The sequence below is a fragment of the Periplaneta americana genome, chromosome 6 (assembly GCF_040183065.1).
Source record: "Periplaneta americana isolate PAMFEO1 chromosome 6, P.americana_PAMFEO1_priV1, whole genome shotgun sequence".
In the NCBI taxonomy this organism is placed as follows: domain Eukaryota; kingdom Metazoa; phylum Arthropoda; class Insecta; order Blattodea; family Blattidae; genus Periplaneta; species Periplaneta americana.
In genome coordinates, this window is record NC_091122.1 from 14,789,814 (window position 1) to 14,801,859 (window position 12,046).

The 12,046-nt window shown below is 41.5% G+C and overlaps 1 protein-coding gene across 1 annotated transcript in view; it reads right to left on the minus strand.

Moving 5' to 3' along the window:
- Duox (dual oxidase) overlaps positions 1 to 12,046 on the minus strand; it is a 324,851-nt gene that overhangs the window by 26,060 nt on the left and 286,745 nt on the right. Inside the window, exons 9-13 of the mRNA XM_069827530.1 lie at positions 11,253 to 11,501; positions 9,332 to 9,533; positions 7,040 to 7,366; positions 4,136 to 4,585; positions 1,457 to 1,806 (exon numbers count right to left, since the gene is read on the minus strand). Of these exons, the coding sequence (XP_069683631.1) occupies positions 1,457 to 1,806; positions 4,136 to 4,585; positions 7,040 to 7,366; positions 9,332 to 9,533; positions 11,253 to 11,501 (1,578 nt within the window). The remainder of the gene's footprint in view (positions 1 to 1,456; positions 1,807 to 4,135; positions 4,586 to 7,039; positions 7,367 to 9,331; positions 9,534 to 11,252; positions 11,502 to 12,046) is intronic.

Consider the following 12,046-nt stretch of genomic DNA (forward strand, 5'->3'; position numbering starts at 1 on the left):
AGCTTAATCTCTGTTCCTCTCTCAAAGTGAGAGTCCAAGTTTCACAACCATACAGAACAACCGGTAATATAACTGTTTTATAAATTCTAACTTTCAGACTTTTTGACAGAAGACTAGATGACAAAAGCTTCTCAACCGAATAATAACAGGCATTTCCCATATTTATTCTGCGTTTAATTTCCTCCCGAGTGTCATTTAGATTTGTTACTGTTGCTCCAAGATATTTGAATTTTTCCACCTCTTCGAAGGATAAATCTCCAATTTTTATAGTTCCATTTCATACAATATTCTGGTCACGAGACATAATCATATACTTAGTCTTTTCGGGATTTACTTCCAACTGTAATTTTATGAAAATACTGTTGAATATCTCAGTGCCTGGGGTATTCACCCACAAGATAAGATATCTATGGAATGTATATTAAATATCTGTGTGTATCTAATGCCTACCCACTTCACTTGCGTGAATCGGATTCCGCATATGGCGGATAGTTGGCAGGACTGTGACCCATTTTCAAGTTGCACACCACTTTGGCGGGCCACACTATGCATTGTATATTATTTACTTACAGGCTTTTAAGGAACCCGGAGGTTCATTGCCGCTCTTACACAAGCCCGCCATCGGTCCCTATCCTGAGCAAGACCAATCCACTCTCCATCATCACAATCTCACCTCCCTCAAATCCATTCCAACACCATCCTCCCATCTACGTCTCGGCCTCCCCAAAGGTCTTTTTCCCTCCGGCCTCACAACCAACACTCCTTGCACTTTACCCATTTCTGCAAGTGCTGACGACCACTAGCTTAAACCCACACCATTTTCAGGATCTTTTAGTAAGCCAATTTATTACATAAAAATCAGCATGGTTGTGTAAGCGACTGTGAAGCAATGTATATTATACGATGAAAGAGTAATGGAACGGAGAAAAATTCTCTCCGGCGCAGGGATTTGAACCCGGGTTTTCAGCTCTACATGCTGATGCTTTATCCACTAAGCCACACCAGATACCACCCCGGCATCGGACAGAATCGTCTCAGATTAAGCTCCAACTCTTGGGTTCCCTCTAGTGGCCGTCCTCTGCACTACGTCATAGATGTCTATGAACGTAGGACTGAAGTCCACACATGTGCTGAGGTGCACTCGTTATGAGTGACTATTTGGCCGTCATAGACATCTATGACGTAGTGCAGAGGGCAGCCACTAGAGGGAACCCAAGAGTTGGAGCTTAATCTGAGACGATTCTGTCCGATGCCAGGGTGGGTATCTGGTGTGGCTTAGTGGATAAAGCATCAGCACGTAGAGCTGAAAACCCGGGTTCAAATCCCGGCGCCAGAGAGAATTTTTCTCCGTTCCATTACTCTTTCATCGTATGATGACGCAGAATATCTGCATGGAAATATCATATGTACTTCGATACATTAAAATAATATATATAAATGTATATTAGTTACACACCTGGCCACGTTGGTGGACGTGTCTAGGAAGTTCTGCTTGGCACCTTTGCAGTCCAGGCCTATGGCCACGAAGTCGCCCTTGTACTCCTTCATCATGAGCTTGAAATCACTGTACGTGAGGAAGTCCTTCTGCTGCAGACCCGCGTCTTGAAACATGCCGTCGATCAGCTCCGTCACGTGCTCGTCGGACAGGCTCGTGGTTCGCGCGATCTCCACCAGGGACCTCAGCATCTCTGACAGCTCACCCTTGTCGATCACGCCGTTTCGGTCGTTGTCACACATGTCGAAAATGATCCGCAGCTTGTCTTCTGTCTTCCCACGCGAGAAGAGCACCACTGTGTCCAGGAATTCCTGGAATGCCATTAAAGCCCTCTTTACAGAGTGTGAACTCATTCCACGAAAGTAATAACAGTGGCGGCTCGTGGAATTTAATTATGAATTAATATTTATTAACTACGAATGGATTTTCATCCAGTGGCAATTACAGATTACAATAAGAGATAAATAAAAAAATAGGCTCCAAATCTAAACACTTACTTACAAATAGCTTTTAAGAAACCCCGAGGTTCATTGCCGCCCTCACATAAGCCCGCCATCGATCCCTATCCTGAGCAACATTAATCCAGTCTCATATTCCACCTCTCTCAAATCCATTTCAGTTTTATCCTCCCATCTACGTCTTGGTTTCCCCAAAGGTCTTTTTCCCTCAAGTCCCCCAACTAACACTCTATATGTATTTTTAGATTCACCCATACGTGCTACATGCCCTGTCCATCTCAAACGTCTGGATTTAATGTTCCTAATTATGTCAGGTGAAGAATACAATGCGTGCAGTTCTGCGTTGTAACTTTCTCCGTTCTCCTGCAACTTCATCCCTCTTAGCACCAAATATTTTTCTAAGCACCTTATTCTCAAACACCCTTAACCTCTGTTCCTCTCTCAAAGTGAGAGTCCAAGTTTCATAACCATACAGAACAACCCATAATATAACTGTTTTATAAATTCTAACTTTCAGCCTTTTTGACAGCAGACTGGATGACAAACGCTTCTCAACCGAATATTAACAGGCATTTCCCATATTAATTCTGCGTTTAATTTCCTCTTGAATGTTACTTATATTTGTTACTGTTACTCCAAGATACTTGAATTTTTTCAGCTTTCCAAACGATAAATTTCCAATTTTTATATGACCATTTCGTACTATGTTCGGACACGAGACAACCACATACTTCGTGTTTTGGGGTTTACTTCCAAACCCACATTCTTACTTGCTTCAAGTAAAATTCCCGTGTTTACCCTAATCGTTTGTGGATTTCTACTAACATATTCACGTTATCAGCATAAACAAACAGCTAATGTAACCCGCTCAATTCCAAACCCTCTCTGTTTTCCTAATCTAAACACTTAAGAGTACATATATCTAAATACTTACACGTGCAAATCTACACTTAGCAAGTCTAAATAGAAAACTTTGCTATCATGGTATTGACGTACGTTAAAGAACAAACCAGGCGTTTATCTGATGTGACTGAGGAAGACCATGAAAACGTCGGTCAGTATTACCGGTCTCGGGAGATCGAACCTTTGACCTCCTGTCTCCGACAGCCTCTATCGCGCTCGATAGATATTGATACATACATACATACATACATACATACATACATACATACATACATACATACATACATACATACACACATGCATATTTTAGCACAGGTAATCATTCCCCAGATTCATTTTACTCTCATTTCACTCACTAGACTGACCCTGTGTCATATTTTCATTGTTTTCGCAACACTTCAAAATCTTTTCCCTGCCACTATAACAGTATAATTTCAATGTCAAAATACACTCGTCAATGAAGAATAATAGGTATTCATAATATCTGTTTGAAATTGCCAGATTGGTAACACTTATAAACCAATTTCTTCCCATCTTTTCCATCGAAACATAGCTACTACACTCCGACTCAATGCGGAAAACGAAGGAACATGTATGAGGATACAATTTCCATCATAATAACAAATATAAATGATACTCGGGAGGAAATTAAACATAGAATAAATATGGGAAATGCCTGTTATTATTCGGTTGAAAAGCTTTTATCATCCAGTCTGCTGTCAAAAAATCTGAAAGTTAGAATTTATAAAACAGTTATATTATCAGTTGTTTTGTGTGGTTGTGAAACTTGGGCTCTCACTCTGAGAGAGGAACATAGGTTAAAGGTGTTTGAGAATAAGGTGCTTAGGAAAATATTTGGGGCTAAGAGGGATGAAGTTACAGGAGTATGGCGAAAGTTACACAACACAGAACTTCACGCATTGTATTCTTCACCTGACATAAGTAGGAACATTAAATCCAGACGTTTGAGATAGGCAGGGCATGTAGCACGTATACGCGAATCCAGAAATGAATATAGTGTTAGTTGGGAGGCCGGAGGGAAAAAGACCTTTGGGTAGTCCGAGACGTAGATGAGAGGATAATACTAAAATGAATTTGAGGGAGTTGGGATATGATGGTAGAGACTAGATTAATCTTGCTCAGGATAGGGACCGATGGCGGACTTATGTGAGGGCGGCAATGAACCTCCGAGTTCCTTAAAAGTAAGTAAGTAAGGTATGTACGTACAAAGACGCAAAATCACGACATACACATGCGCACAAATGCAACAGAGATGTACCTGGAAGGAGATGCGGCCGTCGCCGTCCTTGTCGACGATGTTGAACATCTTGCGCACGAACACGGCGTCGGGCTTCATGCCCAGCGCGCTGGCGAACTCGCTCTTGGACAGCGACGTCCGCATCACCGTCATCACCTCGCCGTCGTCCTCGCTGTCCGCGTGCGAGCGCCGCCGCTTCTCCCCCGGCTTCAGCCCGAACGTGAGGGCGTAGGCCTCGCGGAAGAAGTGCTCCAGCCGCTTCTGTCTGCGCTCGCGGGTCTCCGCGTTGGCCAGCATCGCCTCGCGCGGCGACTGCACGCTCACCAGCCGCTTCTTGTGCGAGTTGAGGAAGGCCTCCAGCTTGGACACGAACTTGCGCCGCGCCGCCAGCGTGTCGAATTCCAGCACCAGGTCGTGGTCCCGCGGCACGCGGATCAGCACCAGCGGGCGCTTCTTGTTCCCACTGCTGTCCTGCAACGCATCAACACAACTGCTCATCTATGTGTGTAGGGCCTGTTGTCGTGAGCTAATGTATATAGGATCAACCGTAGGTAATGCCATTAACTTTAGGAGGCTATTCTTTGAAATATTTCAAACAAAAAAAAAGTTAAATTAAATTTTGCTTCCTTTTCCAGATAACAATTGTTTTATATGAAACATTTCAGAGCGTGTTTTGGGAAAGTCATTGATTTAATTCCCGATATGCTCAGTCAATTTAAGAGAGCAGTGTATTATGACAATAAATGAATGAAAGAATTTTAATTAATATTTAAGGAGACAAATTCGTTCCGGCGCCGGGGATCGAACCCGGGTCCTTGGTTCTACGTACCAAATGCTCTGACCACTGAGCTACGCCGAATTCAATCCACAGCACCGGACCGAATTCGGCGTAGCTCAGTGGTCAGAGCGCTTGGTACGTAGAACCAAGGACCCGGGTTCGATCCTCGGCGTCGGAGCGAATTTGTCTCCTTAAATATTAATTGTCAATATTACAGATATTATTCTGTAGGACAAATTAATAAATGTATAATATTCTCATAGCCGCAGTGCATATATTTCTACAGATTACTGTGCACTTAACTGCGGAATCCCGGCCACTCAACTGAGTGCGCTCCTAGTATAATGGCAGTTGACATTGGACATATATGTCAACATATATGCCTAACTTGGAGTCAGGCCACAAAGGGAAACACTGAAGGAGGAGGGTTCGGTCCGGTGCTGTGGATTGAATTCGGCGTAGTTCAGTGATCAGAGCGCTTGGTAGGTAGAACCAAGGTCCCGGGTTCTATCCCCGGCACCGGAGCGAATTTGTCTCCTTAAATATTAATTGTCAATATTACAGATACTATTCTGTAGGACAAATTAATAAACCTATAATAGAAAGAATGTTAGTTTTGTCCTTTACATGTGCAGAAATTTGATCTGAACGAATGTAACATTGTAAAATTCCTTTGCAGAATGAAAAGTTACATTTGTTCGGATCAAATTTCTGCACATTTAAAGGACAAAACTAAGGACCAGTTGCAGAAACGTTAAACATTTATGATCGGACTTTGATCGATGGTTAACCGGAGTTTGACTGGCAATCAGTTACATTCCTGTTGCAGAAAGAACAACCTATATTTGATCGGCGATCAAAAGATTCGATCACCAATTTGTATTCGTCAAATAATGATTCTGCGATCAAGTTTGTTCTCTATATTATGTTTAGGCCTATATGCATTTGGAAAATATTATGCTATGGATTCTTCAGATGATGAAATTTTTTAAATGTATGAGCAAGAAATATTGTTAAGGTAACGGAACATACAAAGACGAGGCGAGTTATATTTTAGGCTTATGGTTGAAGCAAAGGAGTTTGAAAACGATTTAGGTTAAGTAAAGAATATTGTGGAATGGAAAAATTACCCGACTGTTGGCAGTCACAGGTAGGCCTAATGTAGAGGAATATAGCTACTGAATAATTTCTGTCTTCTATTCATTTCAAATAAAATATTTTTACAGCGAAAAAACGGTACGAACTTTTGCACCAACCTAATATAATGTAAGAATGTCGTTATGTAATGTAGACAGAACTATGAGTGATAACGTTAGAAACTAACGGTTTTTTACTTGCTTGTTTAACGACGCTGTATCAACCATTAGGTTATTTAGTGTCGATGGAATTGTGATAGCGAGACGGTATTTGACGAGATGAGGTCGATAATTCGTCATATATTACCTGACATTTGGCTTACAGCTGAGGAAAACCTGAGGGAAAAAAGTCAACCAGGTAATAAGCCCAGGTGGGAATCGAACCTACGCATTCTCAGATCCTAATTTGTTTTGCGATGCACAAAATTTATAATGAGAAAGTAATTTTATAGAATGTAGAATCCGGCGCTTTGGATTGAATTCGGCGTAGCTCAGTGGTCAGAGCGCTTGGTACGTAGAACCAAGGACCCGGGTTCGATCCCCGGCGCCGGAGCGAATTTTTCTCCTCAAATATTAATTGTCAATATTACAGATATTATTCTGTAGGACAAATTAATAAATCTATAATATTCTCATAGCTGCAGTGCATATGTCTGTACAGATTACTGTGCACTTAGCTGCGGGATCCCGGCCAAACAAGTCACTCAACTGAGTGCGCTCCTAATATAATGGCAGTTGACATTGGACATATACGTCAACATATATGCCTAACTTGGAGTCAGGCCACAAAGGGAAACATTGAAGGAATAGGGTTCGATCCGGCGCTGTGGATTGAATTCGGCGTAGCTCAGTGGTCAGAGCGCTTGGTACGTAGAACCAAGGACCCGGGTTAGATCCCCGGCGCCGGAGCGAATTTTTCCCCTTAAATATTAATTGCAAATATTAATTATGGGTCATTTTGATGACATTGTTTATGTTTTGAGTTATTCCGATCCTGGCAACCCCACCCACCTGCGACTCCTCGACGGTGAGGGCTTCGGCGGTCCTGAAGTTGACAGTTCTCAGCTTCTCCCCCTTCCTGTCCACCGTGTGGATGGCGGCCTCAGGCCCGAACTTGACTTTGACGAGCCGGCGGTGGTTCGCGTGCAACCATTCCCGCACCGCCATCTTGTCTACAGAGGCTTTGCCCCCCGCGTTGTTCTTCAGTTCTTCCTGCCGCATGCGCAGGCGGCGGCGACGACGGTTCTGCAGCTTCACGACGCCGTAACCCGCCCCGGCGCACACGATGGGCACGAAGCCCAGGAACACGCACGCGTAGATGTACGCCAGCTCGCTGCCCTGCAACACAATTATTATTATTATTAAAAACGCTATAGAACAGGAAACTGCACGAACTCAGATTGTACATTCTTCAAATGACGTGCAACTGGAAACAAGCACCAGTAGAGCAAGAGCAAGAGCAACAACAACAACAACAACCATCATCATCATCATCATCATTATCATCATCATCATAGACAAGGCAACCCGTGCGGGCATTAGCCTTTCTCAGAAGTTTCTTCACTTCTTTCCTATTAACCCTTAAATTGATACAGTATTCCATAGGATGCATTTCTTATGCAATAATTTTAATAAAGTAAGGAGAGTTGGAAGAAGAGCAGTTTGGTTTCAGGAAGGGAAAAATAACAAGATATGCAGTTGGACTGCTGCGAATAATCGGCTGATGGAAATTTACTCAGTATCCGTTCTTTATAATTCCTATTCGCTGGTGGTGCAGCGAAACGCGAAGTGAGATAAGTGGCCTACAGGTTTGGAGCTCACATATTAAGTTCTTTCTCAATCATTAATTCGTTCGTTCGGAGTTCTTCCAATATTTGCTACTCACCCACGACGATTCTACCACCCAGTTAGAAACTAACATAATAATAATAATAATAATAATAATAATAATAATAATAATAATAATAATAATAATAATAATAATAATAATAATAATATAATAATAATACTTTACTGGTTTTTAAAGAACCCGTAGTTCATTGCCGCCCTCACATAAGCCCGCCATTGGTCCCTATCCTGAGCAAGATTAATCCAGTCTCTACCATCATATCCCACCTCCCTCAAATCCATTTTAATATTATCTTCCCACCTACGTCTCGGCCTCCCCAAAGGTCTTTTTCCCTCCGGAATAATAATAATAATAATAATAATAATAATAATAATAATAATAATAACAATAATAATAATAATAATAATAATAATAATAATAATAATAATAATAATAATAATAAAGATTTATTTTAGCTGGCAGAGTTAAGGCCGTAAGACCTTCTCTTCCACTCAACCAGCAAAATGTATACATACATATGTATGAACTTACAAGCTACAAAGAATACAACAATTTGATGTAGATAAAAGTTATGTGTATACAGGAGTTACTTATGAATTAAACAGTAAAATACTATGAAGTATTAATTAAACAATTAAATACAAACTGTGTAGCAGAATTAAACTAAAATACATAGAATGCTAATATATTTCAAATAATGTTACATAATAGGAAGATATTCTTGAGAGGCAATTTTGAAAATACAGCGCTATCAGGATGCATATCTAAAGAAAGAAGTTACCATATAGTCAGTGACCTTTAAGTCAGTATAATTGGAGTCAATTGCTAAGAAGGTTTTATCCTTTAAGCTATTTTTAAAAGTGTTTATTGTCTTGCAGCCCCTAATATTTTGTGACAAGGAATTCCATTGTCGCGAGGTGGATACTGTAAAAGATGATGAATAACGAGATGTTCTATGAAGAGGTATACTTAGCGTGCCACAGATAAGTGATCTGGTATTTACGTCATGGTTTGAGTATAGATAAGAGAAGCGAGACGAAAGGTAATTTGGTGTTAAGGTGTGCAGAATTCGAAAGAGTAAAGACAAAGAGTGTAAAGTTCTACGTTCTTTGCGTCGGAGCCACGAAAGACTTGCGAAGGACGGTGATATGTGATCATATCGTCGGATGTTGCACACGTATCGGACGCACATATTCTGAACTCGCTGTAACTTGACTAACAGTTCAGAACTTGGGTCACTTAACAAAACGTCACAATAATCGAAGTGCGGCATTACTAGGGTTTGCACTAGGGTAAGTTTTAGTTGATGGGGCAAGAAGTTTCTCAAGCGACTCAAACAGTGAATGGATATGTGGATAAATCTGTCTCAACTGCGCAAAAAAATAGAATATTCTGAAGGTGAAATACTATATATCGGTACCTGATTGGTTCGCAACAAAAATGAATATACCTACCTCGAAGTAGTCGTAGCCCTGGAGGTACTTGCAGGGCTCCAGCAGGCTGGTGTTGAGCTGGACGGGCTGCGGGCACGGGTCCCCCTTCACCCAGAAGAACACGTGCTTCTGGATCTCGTCGGCCTTGATGTCCGTGCTGTTCACGATCACGTCGTACAGCCTCACCCGCCGGATCTCCTCGATTTCCTTATCTGTAAAAATTCTGCACCCAGATGTTCACATGTGAAACAGGGCTGGTAGGAAAAAAAACTTATTTGTTCAATGATACACACAATACCACCCGCGATATGAGTAAGAGGGTTTCCGTACGTGAGGGAATGAGCATAATATTCATTCTTCTCACTAGGTAAGAGAGTGGGTAACCTGGGTCACATAAAAATGCAATTTCTTATCGCCTTGTTCTCCTTGTTTTCACCTTGTTCTCCTTGTTCCCCTTATTCTCCTACTCCTCCCCTATTCTCCTTGTTTCTTCCTCTCTTTGTATTCCCTCATTCTAACTCCGTTCCCCTTATACTTCTTGTTTTCTCCTTATATTCTTTGTCATTTCCTTGTTCTCCTTGTTCCCCTTATTCTCCTACTCCTCCCCCTATTCTCCTTGTTTCTTCCTCTCCTTGTATTCCCTCATTCTAACTTCGTTCCCCTTATACTTCTTGTTTTCTCCTTATATTCTTTGTCATTTCCTTTTTCTCCTTGCATTCTCCTTGTTCTTCTTCTATTCCCATTGTTATCCTTGTCTTCACCTTGTTCTCCTTGTATTTCCCTCGTTCTCCTTCTTTCTCCCTTTGTATTGCTTGTCGCCCTGTTGGTTTCCTTGTCTGCCTCTTGTTCTCCTCATATTTTCCTTGTTTCTCTTGTATTCAACTTGTTCCCATTCTATTCCCACTGTTCACATTGTAGTCCCCTTGTTCTCCTTATATTCTCTTTGTATTTCCCTTGTCCTCCTTATATTTTCCTTGCTTTCCCCACATTCCCACTGTTCTCCTTGTCACCCCACCTTCTATATTCCCTTGTTCTTTCTGTATTCCCCTTGTTCTCCTTGTCGTCCCCTTGTTCCTCTTGTCGTATCTTAGTTCTCCTTATACGAGTATTTCCCTTGTTATTCTTTCATGCCTTAAATTTAATTAACTTACTTGTTTTGTATTATACATATAGCTCAACTGACGAATGATCGTTTGCGTTTGTAAATTTAATAATCTGATTGGCTATGTACTGTAAATTTTTAGTAGAGCCATCGATGTAGCTCAGTCGGCAGACTCGCTGGGCTGCTGATCCGGAGCTGCGTTCGGCCTTGGGTTGGATCCCCCTTTGGTCTCATTGAATGGTTTCTTCCGAGGGTTTCTCCAGCCGTGGGACTGAAGCCGGATGGTCTATGGCGAGTCCTCGTCATCAACCCCTTTGATTTGATTACCTGGTTGGGTTTTTCCGAGATTTTCCCCAATCAAAAGGCAAATGCCGGGTAATCTTTTGGCGAATTCTCGGACCTCACCTCATCTCACTACATCTCGCCAAAATATTGTAAAAATTACACAAAATTGTAGAAAATTACTTGTAAAACTGTAAAAATTTGTAAAAATTGTAATTGTAATATTGTAAAATTTTGACTTGTTCCACATCTTAAAGCTTCATTGCTCATGTAAGATCTATGGAATAAAATAAATGAATGAATGAAATTGAATGAATCATTCACCTTGTTCTTCTTGCATTCCCACTATTCTCTTTGCCACTCCCTCCTTCTCCTATATTCCCTTGTCCTCTCTGTATTCCCCTTGTTCCTCATTTTAGATAGGAGTATCGATAATACTGAAAACATATATTTTTGTAAAAATGTAGAAACCGGCTTTTTTCAGCATCAAAGTACTTTCTTTGTATGCGTCCTGTAATGGAGAAAAAAGTGTTCTCAGATCGTGTTTGTTTTACTGACCCGCTCTCGGTGTTCTCGAACCAGAAGCGGTCGGCGTCTCGAATCCTCGTGAACTGCTCCTTGATAATGGCCCTGAACAGCTCGCCGGGCCCGTCCCTGGACTCCAGCATGCCCCCCACGTACAGGTCCACGTTGTCCAGTCTGTTGGAGTACACGCCGGCCAGCAGTCGCAACAGATCGGGCTTCTTCTTGAAGAGCGGCGGGTTGATCTGCGTCCACTCCTTAATGCGGGGCAGGCGGAAATACGACCTGGAACAACAACGCAATTTAGTCAACACAGTCTTCTTGTTTGTTCGTCTCTTGAGAAATTCTGCTAACACTTAATAATCATAATAATCACTTGTAAGTTTTGGCGTAAGAATCTATATTCGATCTACAAGGGAAGAAAAATTGTAACGTTTTGAAATAAAAGCTTTACTCTAATGTCACTTTGGTACCATTCAGTCTGAATTTTTTTACACATTTTTTTTTTCTCTTTACCGAAGAAATAATTTTAGCTTTCCGTAATAATTTTCCCTTCGACCGTAATGCCGTAATAATTGAGGAATCCGCAATAATTACAGAAAATTCGTAACAGTTGGCACCTCCGGATTGTGAAAGATGGATAGAACAGAGAAAAATTCTCTCCAGCACCGGGACTCGAACCCGGGTTTTCAGCTCTACGTGCTGACGCTTTATACACTAAGCCAAACCGGATTCCAGTTCCGATGCCTGATGGAATCCCCTCAGTGTAAATTATATCTCTCAGTTTTCACAGAATATGTAACAGTGACACAATGTCCAACGCACATGTA